The 24,852-nt window shown below is 40.5% G+C and overlaps 1 protein-coding gene and 2 long non-coding RNA genes across 3 annotated transcripts; all 3 read right to left on the bottom strand.

Moving 5' to 3' along the window:
* Window positions 1-5,138: 5,138 nt before the first annotated feature.
* LOC115924938 lies at window positions 5,139-6,076 on the bottom strand. The gene is made up of 2 exons (XR_004064491.1): window positions 5,570-6,076; window positions 5,139-5,232 (listed from the first exon to the last, which is right to left on the bottom strand). It is a non-coding gene; the product is annotated as an uncharacterized LOC115924938 (long non-coding RNA).
* Window positions 6,077-6,722: 646 nt separating this feature from the next.
* LOC100890944 lies at window positions 6,723-12,467 on the bottom strand. The gene has a single exon (XM_030988297.1). The coding sequence runs from the start codon at window positions 12,465-12,467 to the stop codon at window positions 6,723-6,725; it is 5,745 nt and encodes a 1,914-aa protein (XP_030844157.1).
* Window positions 12,468-12,552: 85 nt separating this feature from the next.
* On the bottom strand, window positions 12,553-13,154 carry LOC115924940. Its single transcript, XR_004064492.1, has 2 exons — window positions 12,984-13,154; window positions 12,553-12,646 (listed from the first exon to the last, which is right to left on the bottom strand). It is a non-coding gene; the product is annotated as an uncharacterized LOC115924940 (long non-coding RNA).
* Between the last annotated feature and the right edge of the window lie 11,698 nt (window positions 13,155-24,852).

The following is a 24,852-nucleotide window of genomic DNA, read 5'->3' as shown; positions in this document are numbered from 1 at the left end:
CCCGATACGTAATACGTACTGAATGTACGTTAACGTCTACGGCATAGGGAACGTGTATTGGATACAACGCCAGATCTGGCATAATTTTTACCATTTTAGCATTTGGCATTAATATGCCTGGCATAATTTGAGCTTTTTAAGCATAATTTCAATACATTTTCCAACATATTCCCTAAAAATAATTGGACCCAACAAAATATAATTGCTTCTTACACCCCCCCCCCCCCCCCCCCCCCCCCCCCCGCTTATTCAGCGGCCCTGGCTGAGTCGGCGCAAAATATTTCCTAAAAATATTGGACCCCCCCTCCCTCCCCCCCCCCCCCCCCCCCAAAAAAAACTCTCCTCACTCGCTTCTTCGAAGATGATCCCGGCCTGTTAATTATCGGCGGAGCTGGAGGAGCTAGAGTCTTTCAAAGTGGGGGAGGGGGGGGGCACCAACATAAAGGAACCTTACACAGGGGTATACCTCGATCAAAGCGTTATAGCAAATGTCCTACATCAGAGCCCCCCCCCCCACTTTTCAAGTGCCCCCAAAAGTGCCACCTTTACCTTGAAAAGTGCCCCTATTAATGTGTAAGAGTGCCCCCTCCCTTTTTTTTTACCTCTGATAAGTGTCTCTTTTCCCTTTGCAATTATAGTGTCCATTTTCCATTCCCATAAGTAGCTATAGCGACCCTTGTTAATCTCTATAGTAACTGCCCCTTTTCACTTCAGATAATTTCCCCTATTCAAATCTGAGAGATACTAGTTTTACTTTGACAGTGTCCCTTCCCCTCCTGATAAGTGCTCTTTTCGTCTCTGACGAGTGTCCTTTTCACCTCTAATAACTGCCCCTTTTATGTTAACATGTGCCCCCTTTCCTTTCTAATAAATGCTCTTTTTTCTTCTTATAAATGCCCCTTCCCCTTCTCATAATTACCCCTTTTCATCTCTGATAAGTGCCCCGTTCATTTTAACATGTGCCTTAACAAGAGCCCCCATACGTGCCCCCCTTCTCGTAAAAGTCTCCTTTTACCTCCGATCAATGCCCCTATTCAAATCTGATCGGTGCCCGTTCTTTCATGCACATTTTCCTTCGTTAAGTGCCCCTTTTTCTTTCTTATATAAGTGCCCCTTTCTTTCTCATAAGTGCCCCACATCACACAACTGAAAAGAATGACGCTTAAGCAATATCTTGTAAGGTGTATATTGATAAACAAATATTTAGATCATCCCTGATAATGTAATCACAATGTATAAGGTTATATACAATGTCTTAAAACATTGCATATTTTCGCTTTGAAATTTCCCTTTGTAGGTGCCCTTTTCCAGAAAGTGCCCTTTTTGGAAGTCGATCCGCCGCCCCTGTCCTACATTGTAGGGATGATCTTCAAGATTTTAACTGGCTCAGCACACTTTCGAGTCATATGAAGATTCATTTACGAGAGAGCACAGATTTTTAAATTTGATGATGATGATCCACAGCACTTGTATGTCGCCATGTAAATATTCAAAGTCACCCGCTCCTAGCTCTTATAAGGCGCGGATCCAGGATTTTCCAATAGGGGGGGGGGGGGGGGGGGGGGGGGGAGGGGGGAGGGGGGGAGGGGGGAGGGGGGCAGGAAATTTAAAAATTGCGCAGACCATTTTTTTCAAGGTCATATATTAGAAGCACCATACCAGTACAATTTTTGACATTTTCATCCGGGGGGGGGGGGGGGCTATAGCCTCTTGCCCGAAAACGTAATTTTCTGGTTTCACAATTCGGCTAGTGAGCGAAGCGAGCGAGCAATTTTGTGGAAGTGTTATCTATCACCAAAATAAACGAGAAAAGATATCAAAATCTCATTAATCGGGCAGCTCGCTGTCCCCCCCCCCCCCATTAAGCTCGAAGCGCGGAAGCTTTGACCTTTCATTAATTATTAGAGAAAGAAGACTATTTTGTTGCACCATTCTCGACTCGTATTCCTTGTCTGAAATCATTTTTCCCCCTCCCGCGCAAAGCGCAGAAGCTTAACGTTTCATTAAATTATTAGAGAAAAAAGACTATTCGTTGTACCGTTCTCGACTCTTAATCCTTGTCTGAGTTCAGTTTTCCCCCTCCCGCGCGAAAGCTTTTACGTTTCATTAAATTATTAGAGAAAGAAGACGATTCGTTATAACATTCTCGACTCTTAATCCTTGTTTGAAAGCAGTTTTCCCCCACCCCTCTCGCGCGAAGCGTGGAAGCTTTGACCTTTCATTAAATTATTAGAGAAAGAAGACGATTCGTTGTACCATTCTCGACTCTTAATCCTTGTTTGAATTCAGTTTCCTCCCGCCCGCGCGAAGCGCGGAAGCTTTGCCCTTTCATTAATTATTAGAGAAAGAAGATTTGTTGTACCATTCTCGACTCTTATAACTTGACTGAATTCAGCCCCCCCCCCTCTCGCGCGAAGCACGGAAGCTTTGGCCTTCATAGTTTAATGAAATTATTAGAGAAAGAAGATGATTCGTTAATTGTTCCATTCTCGACTCTAAATCCTTCTCTGAATTCAGTTCCCCACTCCTGCACTTTGCGCGGAAGCTTAACGTTTCATTATTAGAGAAAGAAGATGATTCGTTGTACCGTCATCGACTCTTTATCCTTGTCTGAATCGAGTTCCCCCTCCCGCTTTGACATTTCATTAAATTATTAGAGAAAGAAGACGATTCGTATACCGTTCTCGACTCTTAATCCTTGTCTGAATTGAGTTCCCTCCTCCCCCCCCCCCATCCCGCGCGAAGCGCGGAAGCTTTGACGTTTCATTAAATTATAAGGGAAAGGAGACGATTCTTTGTACCATTCTCGACTCTTAATCCTTGTCTGAATTCAGTTTTCCCCTTCCCACGCAAAGCGCAGAATTATTAGAGAAAGAAGATGATTCGTTTTACCATTCTCGACTCCCGATCCTTGTCTGAATTCAGTTGCCCCTCTCCCGAGCGATGCGCGGAAGCTTTGACATTTCATTAAATTATTAGAAAAAGAAGACGATTCGCTGTACCGTTCTCGACTTGTCAGAATTTTCAAAAATGTTTCTTTGTCTGCTCCTTTTTCGTCCTATGTCCTCTCACTGCCCCTACCGCCCCTGGCTACGCGCCTGCTTTAAAGGGAAAATGAAACAATCATGATTGTGATAGCACACAATTAGGTTAGTAGAAATGAAAGGGAAAAAAGATCTATTACACCAACCATGGATAAATCACGGCCAGGAGCGTCATAGTTTTGTGTTGTCGGCCGAGGGCCGGGGCGTAGCGACCAAGCGAGATTTTGCAATGTTGAATGCTGAAATTATGCATTCTAGAAAAATCCCTTAGCCCAATATGTACGTTCTTTTCGCTATATTTCTTTCTAGCTATATATTTCTAAATTTCCTGGGGGACGTATCCCCCTATCGGGCCCAGGATTGCCGCCGCCCCTGTCCATGATTACTACCAACATGAGTTCAAATACAAGCACAAGCGAGTTGGTATGAGCTGAATCCAAATGAAGTGCAAAATAAGAGTTGTGAAGCGGCCCTATACCGTTAATTTGACTGTTGGTTATATAACTTCTATTTAAAAGACATCCACAATATTGTGCCCTTTTCAAATTTCTCACTAAAGAGTGATGACCGCAGGGGCTGTTCTTAACGTTTAAGTTTGAATCCGCGGCTCGAGATTTTATGCGGCTGGCCCTGCCCCCCCCCCCCCCCCTATTCAATAACGATTGCCAAGCCTTCTGGAATTACCCCCAAATCTCCCAATTACAGTTTTCCCTTATTCGTCGTTACTGTCACTTAGCGCCATTTCCTTGTCTTTCCCCCTCACCCGACTTTTCTTTTCCCCCACCCCCACCCACTCAGTGTTATCTAGGGTACGCACATGTATGTTCCCTCTCTTTGAAAGCACCCCTCTATGTCCGGTGTGTAAAGTCAGTACGGGCCGGATTTTTGTGTATTATGGGCCGGACTTTGTTGCGTGAAAAGTAACTCTTTATCGGAAATTTAGGTAACACAAATTCGGTCCCTCCGACCCTGGAGTGGGAGGGAGGGGGGGGGGGGGCTTTCTTCTTTATCTTTTCTCTTCTCTTTTCTTTACTCTTCTTTTTTTCCTTTCTCTTCTCCTTTTTTTTCTCCTCTTCTCCTTTCTTTTTTTCTCTTCTTTTCTTCCTCTTTTTTTTTCTTCCTTTTTTTTTGCGCCGCCAATAGGGGGGGGGGGGCCGCGGCCGTTTCGGCCCCCCCCCCCTGGATCCGCCACTGCTAACTTAGTGATTTCTAAAGTTAAACAACTGTTTATTTAGACACGACTTCAGAATACGGGCCAATATGTCTATCCATGTTCATATGCTGGTCAAAATAGACACCATGAAGATTGCGTGCACTTTCATTAGAGGGGGACAGAAACTTGATCGACCGACACATCCATGGAAGATCTTACTTCTCATTCGAGGAGAGCAGACCCCTGTTACACATGCGTCGGCTTTTAAAGCGGGCCCCGGAGGCGGCCTCACGCCTGCAATTTGAAACCACCTCGAGATAATCAAACCCCTGTTACACATGATCTCGGGCCCGCAATTTTGCGTCTACACATAGGCCGGCCTCACGTCGCCTTTTCACGAGCTGACGTTTGAGCGGACTCCAGAAAGACAGAAAGAGAAAGTGATAGAATGATAAAAACAAAGAATAACATAAGAGAAGTTGATTGAATGATAAAAAACAAAGAATAACATAAGAGAAGGTGATTGAATGATAAAAACAAAGAATAACATGAGGAAAGACGGAAAGAGAAAGTGATTGAATGATAAAAACAAAGAAAACATAAGGAAAGACAGATAGAGAAAGTGATAGAATGATAAAAACAAAGAATAACATAAGAGAAGGTGATTGAATGATAAAAACAAAATATAACGTAAGGAAAGACAGAAAGAGAAAGTGATAGAATGATAAAAACAAAGGATAACATAAGCAAAGACGGAAAGAGAAAGTGATTGAAAGATAAAAACAAAGAATAACATAAGGAAAGACAGAAAGAGAAAGTGATAGAATGATAAAAACAAAGAATAACATGAGGAAAGACGGAAAGAGAAAGTGATTGAATGATAAAAACAAAGAATAACATAAGTGTAACTGCAGCCAATCAATAACGACAAGTTAACAAGGTTTTTACGGGAGTGTTCTTTTATTCTTTGGTAGGAGCGTAGCTTCCTTTCTTTGACTCCTTTCTTTTAACTCTGTTCTTTTCACTCCGTGAAAACTGTGAGAAAACATACAACAAAAAATGGGCATTAATTAAAATGCAATAATAATTACAGGTTCCTTATCCATGTAATAATTACAGGTTCCTTAATACAAATTTGGGCGTGACCCATAGGCATTATACCAAACCTTGCCATTTACTTAACCTTACTATTTCTTTGTGTTTCCTGAATAGTCTTCACACTTCTATAAATTAATACAACTTAAGTTCTTATACACAGATTCATCAACATAAATTCTTATACATGGGCACCTGCCTCAAAGTTATGGCATGAATATCATAATTATACACATATTTCCCACAACTGAAACACTGCAAGCTAATAAGTACTGACCTTCTTGCCTCCTTTTAGTCAATTAACTTGTCTGCAGCTAAGAATATGTTGCAATTAATCATCGATTTCTCATTGTTCTTCATTGATCATTGTTTGACTTTGAAACTCTGTCTATAAAAGTCTGTCGCCGAAGATGGCGCTCTAACCTTTTGGTCGACTAAATCAAATACACTTACATGGCTCCTTTAAATTAGTACAACTAATTTACCATAATAAACTATTTGACATACCTGCGATAATTCTTACGTGTTCTACAGAACTAACATTTCTAACTTTGTATATATACAAAGCACATCTAGAAGTAAATGTAATGCATCTAGCTATACTCACTAGCTCCATTTACTAGCTTCAATCTATAAGTTTAACTGGTTTTACAACTTATAATGTTCAATTCTAATCCTTCTATAACAGACGTTCAGAGATCAAGAATCTAAACTAATGCATAAATTTGACTCTGTAACCAAAACACCATCCATGTATTGTATAGTAATACATGACTTCAAATTTTGTTTCAAATTAGTCTTAGCCCTTAATCTTAAAAATTATTTTATGCATGTATAAATTTTGTTAAATAACATTAACTCCTTAGTCTTGCATCAGACACATAGATATGATTTAATGAGCATCAACCTTATGTCCACAATTCATTTTGCAAACAAATGAAATGTCACAAGGTTACAAGTCTGACTTCAGACCCTAGTAAGTTTACACTGAAATGAATAGTCTTAAATATAGTCTCACTTGACTCTTGGATGTAGTTTTCATCTCAGACACAGATATACCTTTATTAACGAGGGAATAGTTTTATATTCCAAGTTGACCCTTTCAAAAAATAAAGCATGTTTAACCTTAAACATTTCAATTTAGTCTTACATCCAGACTCTAGCATTATGATCAAACCAGTATACATATACATAAAACAAAGCGGCATTTAGAAAATTGAAGGTATTCTCCCTTTCAGACTTTAGAATTTTGGTTGAAATCACATTTATCAAACACAATGTCTGCGAAAATTCAAATTAGTTTCAATTTCAGACACAATGAACAATATCAAATGATAACATAAATTAGTCTTAATTCAGACCCCTTGGCTCCTTGTTATCCAAATTCAACCCCCTAGCCTTGTGGCTCCTTGTCAACCAAGTTCAACCCCCTAGCCTTGTGGCTCCTTGTCAGGGAATTTCCCCTGGTCTTCATGCGCGACTAACAAGATAAGCTTATGTATTGGTCGTTCAAAATAACGTTGTTGGAAGATTCGCTTCCCGCGACTGTTTATCTTGGGGTCACCCATCACCAATTTAACCTTACGCACATGATTGTCCGAGGATGGGTAAACATCAACTACTCTGGCTAGCGTCCATTGGTTTCTTGGATTGTCGTCTTTCATTATTACGACATCACCTATACGGGTTTCACGCTGTGGGCAAGTCCATTTCTGACGTGATTGGAGACTCTGGAGAAACTCTCGCTTCCAACGCTTCCAGAATTCGTTCGCGAGATGCTGAACTCTCCTCCATCTTTTCCTAGAGTACAAGTCCTCTCGTTGGAAGTGTCCTGGAGGCGGCAACAGCACGTTGGTTTTCATCGTCAGAAGATGATTCGGTGTCAGGGGCTCAGGATGTGTAGGGTCATTCAAATTGTCGACAGTCAGAGGTCTGCTATTTACGATAGCTGCTGCTTCGTTCATGAGGGTGCGCAGGGACTCGTCATCAAGCTGCTGTCCAGCTTCATACAGCAATGTTTCTAGCACACGACGTATACTGCGTATTTGTCTTTCCCATACACCTCCCATGTGACTAGCCGAAGGGACATTGAATTTGAAGTGAATATAATCACAGTCTTTCCTCAGAAGAAATTCCTGAATCTTGTCCTGGTGTGTATTACTACCTTCTCCTAGCTCAGCTTCAGCCCCGATGAAGATAGTGCCTCTATCTGAACGAAGCTGGCGCACAGGACCTCTAATGGATAGGAATCGTCGAAGAGCGTTGATGAAAGAGTCGGTTGTCATCGAATTTAGTGTCTCAATGTGCACAGCCCTAGAAACCATACAACTGAAGAGGAGGCCGTACCTTTTCAGTTCCTTTCGGCCTTCTTTGATTACCCATGGACCAAACACGTCCATACAGCTGTATGTGAAGGGTGGTGTAGGCTCTACTCTGTCCTTAGGCAGGTTTGACATCTTCTGCCATTGAGATTCGCCACGTAGCCTACGACATGTGACACACTTCCTTATGAGTCTAGAGACTGTTGAGCTCCCAGATAAGACCCAGAAGCCGCTGGACCTCAGTTGGTTGATGGTCATACCTCGTCCCTGGTGAGCTGTCTGAATGTGACAATGTCGTATTATCAACTCTGTAATATGGTGGTCCTGAGGTAGAATAGCTGGATGCTTACTTTCATAGGAACCTTCAGCACAACTTAGGCGTCCACCTACTCTCAGTATCCCATCAGCGTCGATGAAAGGGTCAAGACGATGAAAGCGACTATACCCTTGCTGCTTACGCCTGTGTCTCTTGTTTGCATTCATCTCATTACCTTTACCAGACTGGTTCTGTATAGCTGTCAGTTCATTACTGAATGCATCTCTCTGTACGGTCTTCAGGATTTCACATTGTGCTTTGTTGAGTTCCCTTGTAGTAAGCTTCTGTAGCTCACCATGGAATGAAGTCTTTCCAGTGGTGGATGACTTGCTCAGACCTCGCTCTCGACATCGCCTTCTCAAATGCGCCTTCAGTCTCATGCAGTTTGCTACTGCCCTTTTAGCTCTGTGCCAAGAGGAAAATCTGTCCAAACGATCGATCTCAAAGGTACAAGGCTTAGAGTGACCATGTACAACGTTTGCATGAGCTTTCTTCACTTCTGGATCATCCAACTTCACATCAAACTTATCACCTTGAATGAACTTCTCTGTGTTGCTCTCCCACAGGAACTTTGGGCCAGTAAACCAAGAGGAAGACAGGAGTTGGTTGACTGTAGCTCCTCGAGAAGCAATATCAGCTGGGTTATCCTGTGTACCCACATGTCTCCATTGTGAGGGGGAAGAGTGTTGTCTAATCTGATGCACACGGTTGGCAACAAAGACATGAAAGCGCTTCGAGTCGTTACTAACGTAGCCCATTACTACATTGCTGTCCGTCCAATAGAACTCTTCAGTGTCTGAGGGTACAAACTCTCTCTGAAGAAATGCACTGACTCTAACTGAAACAACTGCAGCTGTCAGCTCCAGACGTGGTACAGTGATTGGTTTGAGAGGTACAACTCTGGCCTTCCCCATCAGGAGTGTACAATGCACCTTTCCTTCATCATTAGTCAGCCTTAGATATGTGCACTCGCCATAACCAGTAGTACTGGCATCAGAAAAGTGATGAAGTTGCGTTGTCTTTACTTCTCCGAAATGTGCAGGCTTGTAGCATCTTTGTATGGAGATTGAGTCCAGATTATGCAAATCAGCTCTCCATTTCTCCCAGCTGCTTCTCTGTTCATCAGGCAGTTGATCATCCCAGTCTACTGCTTTCCTGCATAGTTCTTGCAAGATCTGTTTTCCTCGCAGTACAACTGGCGCCAGCAGACCCAATGGATCGTAGATTGACATAACTGTGGCTAAGACTCCTCTTCTCGTCAGGGGTTTGTCATGTAGAGTGAGCCTGAACTTAAGTGTGTCGGACTCAACACACCATAGAACTCCCAGAGCCTTTTCCATGGGTGAATCAACTCCCATAAGATCCGTCTTGGAGACTCCCTTCGCTCTATCAGGCTCCGGAACAGATTCCATTACTTCTCTGCTGTTAGATATGAACTTGTGTAGATGCAGTCCACTTTTCTTACACAGTTGTCTTGTTCTCGAAACTAGGTCGATAGCGTCCTTTGTAGAAGGAACGGATTTCAATCCATCGTCCACATAGAAATCCCGATGAATGAAGTCCTTCACATCATTTCCAAATTCGTCTGCGTGATCAGTAGCTGTCTGCTTCAAGCAAAAATTGGAGCAGCCTGGGGAGGAAGATGCGCCAAACAAATGGACAGTCATACGCAGCTCAATGGGTTCTCGAAGAATATCTCCGTCTTTCCACCACAAATATCTCAAGTAGTCACGGTGGTCTTCTCTCACCTTGAATTGGTGAAACATTTCCTTTATGTCGCAACTGAATGCAATCTCGTCTCTCCTGAATCTGCAGAGTACGCCTACGAGAGCATTTGTCAGGTCTGGTCCAGTGAGAAGATAATCGTTAAGGGATTCCCCCTTGTACTGAGCACTGCAGTCATATACGACCCGAAGTTTGTTGGGCTGTATAACACCGTGGTGGGGAATATACCAGACTGGACTATCAGCTGTCTTGATTTCTGGTGCTAACTCTGCGTACCCTTTCTCTAAGAGTGCTTCCATCTTCTCTGTGTATCTACGGTGGTAGTTTGAATCTCTTTCAAACTTTCGTTTGAGATGTTGTAGTCTCTTGTCTGCCATATACCTGTTGTTTGGCAGATCTGGTTCCTTTTCCTTGAAGGGAAGTGGAGTTTCGTAATGTCCGTCTTCTGTTAAGCGAACATTATTCTTCATGATGTTCATGAATCTTACATCATTATGTGAGGAAGGTTCGCTGTTGTCTCTTAGGTCCGAGAAGTCTGCTTCCATTATCCTCAGCACCGATGAAGGACTTATCTCTTCCTTGATGGTGACGTTGTGTGAGAACATCACCTTTTCCTTGGTTGCAGTTTTGCTTTCAGTCAGCTCAGGGAGTATCTCACAGGTGATCAATCGATGACTGAACCCTATTCTGTCGTCGGGGCTGACAGCAAACTCCTTCTGACTTGATATACCCACAACACACCAACCTAGATCTGTCTTCATCCCAAAGGGTCCATCATCATCATCAGGAGAAAGAATTATGCTGCGAGGAATTAGAGCACGTGCACAATCATATCCGATCAGCAATCCTACCTCACAGTCTTGTAGTGGTAGCAGTTCCTCTGCAATTTCAGTCAGGTGAGGAAAGGACATAGCCACTTCAGGCACTGGAATATACTCCCTATTTGCGGGCATGATGTCTCGTGTATAGACTGCAGGGAGATCAATCGTCTTCATACTGTTGTGAGCACGAACCGTGAGTCCTTGAATTTTCTCACTAGGGATCCTCTCATCCTTCTTGGACATAGTAGAAAGAAGAAGATTCACCTTTGAACCTTGTAGATTCATGGCTTCCTTGGTAGATTCCAGCAAGAATGTGGTGTCCGACTGAGTATCCAATAATGCATATATCAGCCTTTCATCAAATCTGCCCTTCTGTGATATCCAGACTGGAACAACTGCTGAACACTTTACAGCCTGTTTCTTCAAGGTCATGTGGTTTACTGTTGTGTGAGAACTCGATGACCGGAGTTCTTCTGTTGCGTTAGAACTCTCATGATCAGACGATTGGATCTCCATTCTCACATCTCTCTCTTGTACTTGATTACTCCGATTCCAGTCTTCATGAAGAGAAGTGGGATGTCGCCGTTTGCAGACACTGCATGTGTCTCTCCTTCTGCATTCTCTTGATGTGTGTCCTCTTATGAGACAACCATAACACAGTCCATTGTCTCGTACGTAGGTCTTTCGCTCCTTCAAAGTCATTGAAAGGAACCTTTTACAAACTCCTAGTTGGTGGTTTTCCTTACAGAGCACACATACATACTCCTGCTTCTTTCCCTTTCTTGGATGCTGAGGGCGTTGATCTGTCGAGGCATACATGGATGTTGCGCCTGGAATCGTCCGCTGCTTGTCTACCTTCAGCTCCTTTACACTATACAAAGAGGTAATTGGGTCGCATGCGATATTGGCCTCCTCCTCAATGAAGTCACTGAACTCATGAAATGATGGGAAATTTCCATGAGTTTTCTTCCAATGAGCAACTTTCCTACCCCAACTCACAATCAGGTGGTCTGGGAGTTTAGCCAAGATCTTCCTATTTTCCCTCTCATCATTCAATTGAGCCAGATTTCCGATGGTTGTCATTGCTGTACAGCACTGTTTCACAAAGTCAGACAGCATTCGAAGACCTTGACCATCTCTGTTGCTGATTCTGGGCCAAGAGTCCAATTTATCCCTGTAGGCGCTAGATAGGACAAAGGGATCTCCGTACCTCCTTTCTAGGGCCATCTTCGCTGCAGCATAAGAGTTGGTATCACCTAGCAATGCGTATCCTTGTACCAGTTGCAAGGGTTGGCCCTTTATGTACTTCAGAAGATAATAGAACTTATCTGCTGCGTTTATCTCTCTTCTTTCTATTAGGAGGTCGTAGCTTCTTTTCCAAGTTGGATATTGGAGGGGACTTCCATCGAACTGAGTGGGCTCTGGAGGGGGCAGGTGACTTATCCTCATCTGGTCCACTAAACTCGCTGCTAACGAGTTTCCCGTTTCAATGTCCTGAGCTCTTGGGTTAATCTTCTCCATCGTAGGTGGGTCATCTTTTGGTTCGGCGTTGACCCACTCTTCACAATCATTCTGTCGTTTTGGAGAAGGTTTAGAGGAGTGTCTGGATGACGTCGATTGGGTTACAGAGCCTCCTTGTAGAACCTTCACTCTTTCGTGGGTTTGTTTCATCAGCTCTGCATGCTGCTCCTCCACCTCTTCAATCTTGTCGAAGCTGTCATCATGCAATTTTAAGGACACCTTAATCTTGCTGAGAGAATCCTGAACTACCGTTGCCTTGTCCATAGCAGCTTGGACTTCATCTCTCTGTTGCTTGATGACCAATACGAGTTCTTCATCACTTAAAGCAGCTCTCAACTTATTGGCCGCTTGACGCCAACCTCTTAATGAATAACGAAACTCCAGTTCACGTTGGTCGTTTTGGTGCTGGAGTCCAAGTTCGGTTGGCTTCGGGTCGGATCTCGTTCGCTTAGCCTCTTCTTCCTCTGGCATCTTGTCGACAGTGAACAGTAACCAATCTTAGAGCCAGAAGTTTTCACTGTAACTGCAGCCAATCAATAACGACAAGTTAACAAGGTTTTTACGGGAGTGTTCTTTTATTCTTTGGTAGGAGCGTAGCTTCCTTTCTTTGACTCCTTTCTTTTGACTCTGTTCTTTTCACTCCGTGAAAACTGTGAGAAAACATACAACAAAAAATGGGCATTAATTAAAATGCAATAATAATTACAGGTTCCTTATCCATGTAATAATTACAGGTTCCTTAATACAAATTTGGGCGTGACCCATAGGCATTATACCAAACCTTGCCATTTACTTAACCTTACTATTTCTTTGTGTTTCCTGAATAGTCTTCACACTTCTATAAATTAATACAACTTAAGTTCTTATACACAGATTCATCAACATAAATTCTTATACATGGGCACCTGCCTCAAAGTTATGGCATGAATATCATAATTATACACATATTTCCCACAACTGAAACACTGCAAGCTAATAAGTACTGACCTTCTTGCCTCCTTTTAGTCAATTAACTTGTCTGCAGCTAAGAATATGTTGCAATTAATCATCGATTTCTCATTGTTCTTCATTGATCATTGTTTGACTTTGAAACTCTGTCTATAAAAGTCTGTCGCCGAAGATGGCGCTCTAACCTTTTGGTCGACTAAATCAAATACACTTACAATAAGGGAAGGTGATTGAATAATAAAAACAAAGAATAACATAAGGAAAGACAGAAAAAGAAAGTGATAGAATAATAAAAACATAGAATAACACAGGGAAAGACGGAAAGAGAAAGTTATTGAATGACAAAAACAAAGAATAACATAAGAGAAGGTGGCAAAGGGCGCGATGTATTATGTTGATTTATGATGACAGGTCACGTCACTTCCGCTTATAAGCCGGCCCCGAGTCCACTTTGGTGTTACACCTACTGATTGCGGGACTGAGGCCGGCCTCTAACCACATCCAGAGGTGGACTGAGTCCACCTGGCCTCAGTCCGGTTTTTCAAAAAAGTTGGTGTTACACATACGTCGAGCCGCCTCCGGGGCCGGCCTCAGTCCACTTTCAGACTGACAGTTAGATATTCTGTCTGATCGCTATTCATGACCATTGTAGCTAGGGGCGTAAATCCCGGGGGAGGGGGGGGGGGAGGGGGGAATGGGGGATGGCCTGTTCAAATATCCCCCCTGAGATTACCGACAAAAAGAGAGAAAAAAAGGAAGAAGAAGAAGAAAAAAATAAATGTGATTGTCTCAATTTCAGCATAATGCATGAGAAATGAGTTATTTTGTTTAATGTATGTATAACTGTATAGCCTACACGTATACAGTATGTCACAATCGTTAAGAGTAATCAGAATAATTTTTTTGTTATTTTGCAAGGTATTATTATAGCCCAGACGTAAAGTGCGCCAGTATGTACAGTAGATGCCCGGCTCCCCCCCCCCCCACTCAGTGTTTTTAGGGTACGCATATGCTCGAACTCCCTTTGAAAGCACCCCCCTATCTCAGGACTGCCAACATTTCTGAATCCCCCTTTCGCCGGCTTTTCGCTGGCTTTTCCTGCCTGGGAGACCCCCCCCCCCCCCAATCCGGAACACTGCTAAATGTACCACCCCCCCCCCTAATTTCAGGTGAGCTCTAGTCGATCGAGGGGGACCGGGGGCCAATGTTTTTACTTTTCAAAATGAAATAATCCTGAATGAGCTTTCAAAGCTAGCAGGAATTCAGGAATTTGATCCCGGGACTTGATAAATTTTTCTATGATATTCAAGATATTTTATAACCTCCTTTTTACATTTCTCAGGAGTCCAAAGAGAGAAAGAAAAAAAAAACCACCCCCCCCCCTTTTAAAGAAATCTCCGGGTGAAAAGTCAAATACTCCCCCCCCCCCCTTTTTTTTAACAATTCTCGGGCCGGATTTTGTTGCGCGAAAGAGTACCCCTTTCCTGGGGATTTTAGGAACGCGCATGCGGTCCCTCCGACCCCGGAGTGTGTGTGTGTGTGGGGGGGGGGGGGGGGGGAGAGTGGGGTAGATGAAGAGTGAAGTTCCAGACCTGGCGTGTTCAAGACTTACAGTGGCCGTTTGTCTCTTCAGTTATTTCAAGGTAAGCCTGCAAGGTAAGTCCTTTGAGAAAGGATTTGGCTGAGGAAATTAAAGAATTCATTAGATTTAATTAATAAACACAGTACATGTATCATTATATGAATTCCAGAAACATTTTTAAGAGGTGTGAAAACTGTGAATGCATCTGATTGAGAGTGATAAATAATACGGTAACTGTTGCATTGCCCAAGTCCGACTCGGTGGTTGTCATTTGTCCACACCTAAAACTTAAGGGACGAGGGGGTGATATTTAAGGGCTGCAATGCATGTGATGTTTATGTAGGTCTATGAATGAATTAATTTGTTGTTTATATTGAATGAATTGAATTGAATTCAGATAAATAGGTATTAATAAGAGTCGAAAGCGGTGCAACGAATCGTCTTCTTTCTATAATAATTAAATCAAACGTCTAAGCTTTCGCGCTTCGCGCGGGAAGGGGGAAACTGAATTCAGACAAGGATTAAGAGTCGAGAACAGTACACCCAATCGTCTGCTTTCTCTAATAATTTAAAGAAACGTCAAGGCTTTCGCGCTTCGCGCGAGAGAGGGAAACTGAATTCAGATAGATAGGGCTTATTAAGAGTCGAAAACGGTACAACGAATCGTCTGCTTTCTTTAATAATTTAATGACTCGTCAAAACTTCCGCGCTTTGCGCGGGAATGGTGAACCGAATACAGACAAAGATTAAGAGTCGAGCACGGTTTAACAAATCGTCTACTTTCTCTAATAATTTAATGAAATGTCAAAGCTTCGAGAGAGGGAGAAACTGAAATCATACAAGGATTAAGAGTCGAGCACGGTTCAACGAATTGTCTACTTTCTCTAATAATTTGATGAAACGCCAAAATTTCCGCGCGGGAGGGGGGCCGGGGGGGGGGGGGGGGGACTGAACTCAGACAAGGATTAACAGTCGAGAACGGTACAGCAAATCGTCTTCTTTTTATAATAATTTAATGAAACGCCAAAGCTTTCGCGCTTCGCGCGGGAGGGGGGGGGGGGGGAATTCATTCAGACAAGGGTTAACAGTCGAGAACGGTACAATAAATCGTTTTCTTTTCCTAATAATTTAAGGAAATGTCTGAGCTTCCGGCGCGGTAGGCGCTCTTTGAGTGATTCGCCTGCTCACTACCGCCCCTCCCTAAAATGAGATCCTAGCTCCGCGCCTGCATTAAAATATATAGTTATGATGCTGACTAAGTTGAAGAAATAATTCGGATATTTATGTCGTCGAGGAAAATGCATACGCAAGTACTATAGATTGTCCGTAGGAAAAACAATCTAGCCTTCGGCCCCGGGTATATAGGGTTAAATTTGTAAACATTGGGACATTTAATTTTGTCGGTAATTGGGGGCTAGTTTTGTCGATAATCGTTGGCCTCTACACCCCCCCCCCCTCCCACTAAAAAAGGTCTGGCGACGCCCCTGACCATTATACATCATTTTCTAAGTGATGGGACTCAAAATAAAGACTTCGCATCTTCCTGACGAAATACTCAATCTTTTTGTTACTACTTGAATGTGTGTCGTCTTATTTCGGAATTCATTATAATAAAACACTACAGTTTTCTGCTGTCAGTATTTCGAAATATGTCCAATTCTTTTACTTTATGGTTGTCAAATTTGGCATGTGCGTGCCTGCATGTATAAATTTATGTACATGTGTTTGGGTAAGTGTGTGTTTGCTGTTTGTTCGTGTGTGTGCGTGGTGTGTGTGTTGTGTGTGTGTGTGTGAGTGCGTGAGTGCGTGAGTGTGTGAGTGTGTGTGTGTTGTGTGTTTGTGCGTGCGCGATCGCGCGCGCTTGCGTAAATTAGTGTGGGCGTGTGCTCGTGCTTGTATGTGATGGCTATCGCCGATCATCCCCCCCCCCCACTCGTCGGTACGGATTTACGCCCCTGATTGTAGCATTCTGTTCTCTGCTTCTCGGATCAGTCGGATTTTCCAATACAAATGGGGTGTTAATATAAGCACATGCAGTCTCGTAATGAAATAATAAAATAGACCTTTAATATATTTTTTTAATGAAATAGACTTATAGGATGCGAGCGAGTTTTGGGGGTCAATCCGAGGGGGTAAAATTGCACTAGGTCGCTTTAAAGAAGGAGCATAATGCGGGGCTAAAAGATATTAATTGCTTCGGGAGTGATTTAGGATAATAACAACATTTTGTTATAGCATGTATGGTAAGTATGTTTATAAAAAACAAACATGAATGACATTTGGAAATGTAAATGCAATTGAATTTGAAAGCTCCTTCATTGCCTAAACCAATCCTTTCTTTAACAAAGAGCAGTTAATTACCTTGGTATTTTATGAAGTTCTAGTGGGTTTAAAGCATGATTGGTTGGAAGCAGGGGCGTCAATCTTTTTAAACGAATGTGGGGGGGGGGGGTACACAATCAAGTAAAATATAAAGTGGCGCTGACGCGTCACTTTCCGCTCTTGCGCAGACAGGGGTGTCTGAGGGGGACGTGGGCCCAGTGGCGGATCCAGGGGAGAGGCCCCCACCCCTGGGAAAAAACGTGTAAAAACACGTTAATTTTACTTTTTTTTGGAGTTGAGCCCCCTCCCCTGGCGCTCAAGGGGGGGGGGGGGGTCGATTTTTCAAATTTTCCAGGGCCCCCCCAAACAAAGTTTGGGCTCACTCGGCCGGCTGTTTCGCAGCTAAATATTTTCTCAACTCATTTTGGTCGATTTGGTGCATATTTTTTAAAGTAATATTTGATTGAAAATCATCGACTACATTCCAATTGATGTTTTTTCCTAAAAGGTAAATATCTTATGTTACTATTACAAAGACAAATAGGCATATTGCTATACAAGCTTATTATTGTCGGTATTATGTGAAATGAATCCATGGAGTAACTTGATAACAACAGTTAGGTTTAAAATTAGTTACTACGTGTACCTGCAATTGTTATTCATTATCACCGTACGTTTTGGTACACTTTTATGGTATATTTCAAAATATTTTTTTCATCACTTTCGTCAAAACATTGAGTGTCTATCCATTGTGCCACGGTGTAAGACATAACAACACAGGCAACTTGTAAGTGATAGCTGTAATTGAAGAACAGAATAACGAAGCAAAGCAAAAACATTTGGTTCATACTTTTAACTCATCAAGACTACCACTAACAAATGACACAAACAATGTTTCTCAAATAATCAGTTTTATTAAATGCTATGAACTTGAACATGCATGGTGCAAAGTGAAACACTATGTAACACATTCCACTCGCCCCATCCACTTTGCCCAGAACAAGTGAAATTTTACAGACATGTATTACTTCACTCGGGCCAATGATTACTAGCGGTGCTAAGATGTATAAAGTTAAGCTGAAGCCCATGATCCATCATTAATATTGCTTTCGTGATAATTCGGCATGAACTCAGTATTTTAGCAGATAATAACTATCGTTTTTTATGTATGAAAATCGGACATTTTCCGTAAAAAGTACACTTACATGACGTATTGCGCTTTATACTATAGTAATATTATTCATAACATTTGAGATTTCTTCAAATCAGTATATTACCGAACATGTTTGTTTAAAATAAAATACACACAGATAATACATCAAATAAATCAAGGATTCTTTTAAAGTGCAACGAACGGTTTTGACCTATGGCAGTGACAATTCGAAATATTAATGCTGAATTGTAATTCAGATCATGTCTATAATCTACAAATGAAATACAATTGCAAGTACATATTATGCATTTCAAAACGTTTTCTGTGTTATCGTTTTCTCAATAAAGTGATTCAATTAAACAATCCCTCTTTCAAACAAGTATCTATCAAATATATAGTTTTTCCATGTATACATATATTCCGATTATTAAAAATAATTGGATCCATAACCATCAAAATATTTTAAATCCCCACTGCACTACTTACAGCTACTCGGCGCCCTCTATAAAGCAAACAATACCTAATCGGTGACCATTCGTCCACATTATCCTCTTTTTCTTATGTTAAGTGAGAGCTGATTTTATGAGATAACCGCCTGTCAGTGACCTTGCATCTCTCCTGTAAACTAGTAAAGATAGGCTTTAAATTATATGTCTTTTGGCATGCTTGCAACATTTCCATACAGTACGGTGGAGTATCTAAAACGATTTTAATCTTTTTATATCATAATCACATAAAAAATAAATCTACCACCCACAAACTGTAAGCAATAATCAGAAACAATTTCCATCCCAAATTTTGTCTCTCCAAACAAAAGACATTTGATCCACACATTTCAAAATTAATCTTTCTTAATCCTCCAAAGTCATAATACTGATACAACATTGGCCGTTTAATTCTACATTTCCCCCTCCATATAAACTCAAATGAAATTTTTGCAACTTCTTTGAATACCAAATGAGGGACAATAACGAAAGATGAGATATTCACTGTTGGTCATAATTGATTGATTGATTGATTTTTATTCGACAAGCTTCCAACATACAACAATTTACAATAATAACAGATCAAAAATAAGTCAGCTTGAACAAGATAACCCACGAAAGCTCGAGAGCTTATTTCCAGTGGGGTCAGTTACAGACATGTATAAAATTAATAAGTTAAAATAGTAATATTTACAGACAGATAAGAAAATTAAAAGAACTACTTATTAAAGATAATAATAATAATAACAAAATAAACTGATGATATAAATGATATTAAGTACAAGAAGAAAAAGAAGAAGGAGAAGAAGAAAAAGAGGAGAAGGAAGAAGAGGAAAATAATGATGAATTTGTAGAATTTCTATAACGTACGAAAACATAAGTATATACAACATGAACAAGTATGAACCGACAGAAGAATAAAAATTTCAATCATATAACATGTCATTCACTTCTCTTCTCTGACTGTCAAGTATTACGTATTCCTTTAATTTCCTCTTAAAATGATCATAGTTTCCTATTTCTTTTACACCATTGGGAAGGGAATTCCAATGTTGTATGGCATTGTAATAAAACGAATTTCCAATACTACCTACTCTTTCTGGTAAGTTAAAGTTGAATCGGCTATTTCTTGTATTAAAATCATGTAAGTCAGTAACAAGATCGAAGTTGGATCGAATATAATGATTCGACCTAGTATGATATATTTTATGCACGTGATGCAATACGAGTTGTTTTGATCTTTGGTCGACTTCAAGAAAACAAGCTTTAGAAAGTTCGCTGTAGCCAACATGAGTTCTTGGACCAGAACAGTTGATAAATCTCACCATTTTGTTCTGTTTAATCTTCAACTTCTTTTGATCTGACTTGTTTATGTTACTATATGATGCAGGGTTAGCATAGTCAAATAAACATTGAATAAGAGCAAAACAGAGTGTACGTCTTGCTTTTAAATCCATACAACTTTGATATCTGTACAAAAATTTCAGACGAGAATTTGCTTTTTTTACAACTGATTCTACTAAAGATGAAAATGAAATTGCGCTAGCCAAATCAATGCCTAAATACCTCACAGACTCTTTTCTCTTGATTGCTTGATTATTGTGTGTCACTTTGAATTCAAATGACTTTTTAGAACTACTTTTAGAACAAAATAAAATGCTTTCTGTTTTTCCCAAGTGTAAAGAAAGCTTATTATCAGTCATCCAATCGACACACGTAGACAGCTGTTCACTGAGCAGTCAAATGAATTAGACATGTTTCAGTCGAATAATCATGTCGAAAACCAGATTGATATTCATAAATTATATCATTTTCTTTGAAGTATCTTTCAATTTGAACACAGACCGATTTTTCTAGAATCTTTGATGCTACGCTTAAAACACTAATAGGTCTATAGTTGCTAACATCAGTTTTATCTTTCTTTTTATAAAGTGGAGTCACTTTTGCTATTTTCATATCCTCTGGAAAAGTACTCGTCAAGATAGATAGGTTCATTAAGTAACTTAGAGGCTTAAATAAAACCTTCGCACCATCTTTTAGAAATTAAGCTGGAATCAAGTCTAACCCAGTACTTTTTGATACATTCAACTTACGTAACTCTTTTGAAAACAAATTGTTCACTGATTGGTAATAACTCGAAGCTGTTTTAAATGGTGGAATAATTATTTTTACCCCAATTTATGGAATGATTTTGACAACGATTTATTCCTAATAGATCTAGATATTAGTATACATTGTCAGATTTTATTTAATAATAATTTGTGAGTGTTTGTTTCGCGTGACTGCTAAAGCATGTGTATGTTACTATGGTAATCAACTAGGGGAACTACGTCCTTAAGTCATAACTGACAGTAATGAGGATTAATGCCTCATAAAAGGGCCCTTATATAGCTGATCGACACGGTTTTGATCCTGGGGGCTCACAGTAATGAGGCCATTGCTATAAAGCCACTGAATCATTACTGTACTCAGCGGGGGCTAGGGTACGTCGCCGCCCCACAAAATACAAAAAACAAAGAAAATGCAATAAATTATCAATAATTCATTGCATTTTGCCCCGACCCCTAACATAACAAAATCCTCTATGTGGGCATGCCTGGAACCATTATGCATGGCCCTACAGCGGAATTTGTTATTACGTAAAAAGAAAAAAAGCCGGTCAGTCACTCAATGGTGTCTGACAGTGAAGTCTAGCAAGTAAATGGGTTTCCTTGCATAATTTGAATATTAGGACACTGCTAATGTTTAAATTTCACAGATAGAACATACATGACATATTCATAATTCCTGCAAAGTTCTACAGAATTTGTTGTTGACTGCAAAAGGTATCCATAGCTTTTTTGAAGGTTGATGAAAATAATGTGTAATTTTCGTATAGAATGTTACTCATTATATTCCTTCTGCTGTACTAACCCTCTGGCATGCTAAATATCCTGAACAATTCTCAAACCACAAAGATATCTATGGTTTTCTTTGAAGGCGTCACTGTGCATCTAACAGTAAATTCTCCCAACCATGTTTGAATTTTCCCGATCGTTTTTCCATGATAATAAGACTTAAGACAAACATCTTTCAACACTTGAATGTCTGGAATGGTTTATTCATTGCTTTGTGACTTTTTACATTCATCTAAAATGTAAGTAAATGGTAATAATATAGTTGGGAGAATTAAGGAATCGATCAGACCAGTTTTTCCTAATTATTATCATTAATTATGGTCTGTTTTCACTCAAACTTTCAGATTAATGTTAATTGTACATCTAGCATTGACGTCACTACCTTACAGCACCATCCTCTCTCGTCTTAACAATGTTACCAAGTCTCTTTATATTCTAAACGTCTAATATTTCTTCTCGCATAAGTCGGTGTGAAAAACGTTGTATTGTTCATTAACCGTAATCTAATCTAACTATAATTATATATCCATGAGACCCGATTTTCTACTGAATTATTCATGTCTAGACCGCATAGATTGTGTGTGTGTGTGTGTGTGTGTGTGTGTGTGTGTGTGTGTTGGGATTGCCCAACTAGGCTAGTCTGCAAGCACAGACCCTAATTTGACACTTTATCAAAAAATCATTGTGCCTTGAGAGATTACTTTTAACAGTTTGAAGTGACTCGGTAACATTGTTGAAGGTTGATGAAAAATTGCATAGTTTTTTCCTTGGATGAAACGTTACTTATTATGTTCCTTCTACTGTACTAACCCTCTAACAGGCAACAAATCCTGAAAAATTCTCAAGCCACAAAGATATCTATGGTTTTCTTTGAAGGCATCACTGTGCAACACACTCTAACAGTAAATTCTCCCAATATTTTTGAATTTTCCCAACCATTTTTCCATGCAAAAAGACATAGGAAAGGCCTTTAAAAATCTTTCAACACTGAAATGTCTGGAATGGTATAAAGAGTCAATTCATTGCTTTGTGACAATTTACATTCACCTAATGTCCATGGGATAATTAAGGAATCGTTCAAATAAGTTTTTCCTAATTTGTATCATTAATAATAGTCAGTTTTCACTCAAACTATCAGATTATCTTTAATTGTAAATCTAGCATTGAAGTCACTACCTAAGCACCACTTTCTTTAATCTGAGCAATGTTACCAAGTCCCCTTAATTATGGCATCACCAAGTTACTGATTGATGTGCGCCGCTTCATGGTACAACTCCTATTTTAAAACCCGGATTTTTCTCTTTTTCACGTTAAATAGGGGGTCAAACATAAATCTGGGCTAGATTTTATTTTTAAACTGGAGCAGCTATATAGTACTATATCGATTAACCCTTCTATACGCATTTAATACTCGATGCCTAGTGGCAAACCACGCCCCTTTACCTTGTCCCATTTTCATGCAGTTGAGACTACAGCTAGACCTTGAACCGAAAATCCGTCAGAGATACGTGCACTGGGGTTCCTGAACGTGACAGATCCGATCCAACATCTGCTCATTATCTTTAATTCCGGAGATATTCTAACAAACAAATAAAAGCTGACAAATTCAACACAGTTTTCAGGCATCTGTGACACAAACAAGTTGGTTATTTGAGTGACCTTCCACTTGTAAAGCGGATTGTTTCTCGTTTTAAATTTTGTGCACCGGATGAAAATAATATCATTTAAATATTATTAATTTTTCCAAAGGTAGAATCTATTCAGGGCGAAATATTCCTACATAGGTGAATTTTGCTCAATTTTCCATGCTTGGGGTATCATTTATAACAGAAATTGTGAAAAAATAACACTTTTAGCCGATGGTAAACAAGAAGAGCCTAGTTATACACTAGCAGGTCTTTGTTGCCTTTATTTTCCACTCCATACCTAAACAAGAGAAATGTGGACCTGGTAAGATGACGAAAGCCTTTGTATTAGTAATTGCCAACTGCCCTCATCATTGTGAGCGTATGTTAGGAATATTTCCCCCAGTGGTGTGGAGGTCGTTCACACCTTGAACGGGTCAAACGAGCTTATTTGATCCCAGGGTTTGAACGCTTTTGAAAACGTCACATTCTTTTAATAATAATAATAATAATAGCTCACATTTATAATGCGCCTAATACTTTGTTTCTAGGCGCGGAACATATTATTACTCCGGTCATCGGATTCAGGCTCACCCGCCCACAAAGTATGCACATTCTCCACTCCCTGGGGAGCATTCCAGTCGCCATTTTACAAGCGCCATTGCTAATCAAACCACATTAGCTTTCTCATCCTACCGGGTACCCATTTTAATACCTGGGTGGAGAGTGGCAAATGTAGATCAATGTCTTGCCAAAGGACATTAGTGCCGCGGCGGGACTTGAACCGCGGACCTTGTGATCTACATTCCGGTGACATAACCACTCGTCCACGACACCTCTACAAATATGAATGTGCAGATTAAAGATGTTGTAGAACCTGATAACAAAATTATGCCCAGTGACATATCAAGGGGTTGGGGGTATTCGCACCGGACGGCTTTTGTATGGGTCCCAAAAATCACGAAAGAGAGAAAGAAAAAGGCAAAAAGGAAAACAAAATATAGTCCTGAAAGATTATATGGGGCCCCAATGTAGTGCAAAAGGCACGACAAAATAGTGTTTTCAATGGCTTAAAATGCGAAGCTATTCTATAGATCGTTCGCTTTGCTCCCTTACTTACTTAATGTTTGTTTCAAGATTTCGCCCTCCTTCCTTTATGTAAGATATAGTGCATTGGAAACAAGGGTGTAACTTTCGAAAAAATTATAACCCTCGCTCCCAAGTATCAAGTTTCATCAGTACGTTGTCAACATTGCCCCCCGAAAAGAGGACTTGCGATTGATTTGGATCAATCGCAACTCTTTGTAAGACGGGGCCCTGAAGTCAAAGAGTTTTTCTAATTCTTATTTTCTAACTAATACATTTTGGATGGGGAGGGGTGGTGTGTATGCTTACGCCGCCCTTCACCTTACTTGCAAAGAAACGAGATGTTTTTCAGATCAAGTGGAGCAATTACGTCAAAAGAATAACACTAGTAATTGATATGAAGCAAAAATATACGAGGAAAAAAGATTAGAGACAAAAGAACATCTGTGGGGCAAATAGTTTATCTCCTTGCTCTTCAACCACGCTGACCCTTCAACTATTCACAAAACAAACCTCCAGTTTTTCACACTAAGCTCTCCATTCGCAATATTGGTCGGTTTAGATTTGTTGTTCTGGGAGGCGTTTCACAAAGCCTTTTTTTCAATGACATATGACAAAAATCAGTGACAAATCTGCTGATAACCAATCAGAAGCAAGGATGTCAGTAGCTTATAACAAAAATTGTCATTTTCCACTGATGACAAGTTTTGTGAAAGGCCCCCCTGGTCTTGGTGCTTCCAAAATTTCAGATATAGGGA

The sequence above is a fragment of the Strongylocentrotus purpuratus genome, unplaced genomic scaffold (genome assembly GCF_000002235.5).
Source record: "Strongylocentrotus purpuratus isolate Spur 01 unplaced genomic scaffold, Spur_5.0 spur5_scaffold_17, whole genome shotgun sequence".
NCBI classification, from domain to species: Eukaryota; Metazoa; Echinodermata; class Echinoidea; order Camarodonta; family Strongylocentrotidae; genus Strongylocentrotus; species Strongylocentrotus purpuratus.
Note: the sequence above shows the minus strand (reverse complement) of the source record. Positions and strands in the feature narration are given on the sequence as shown.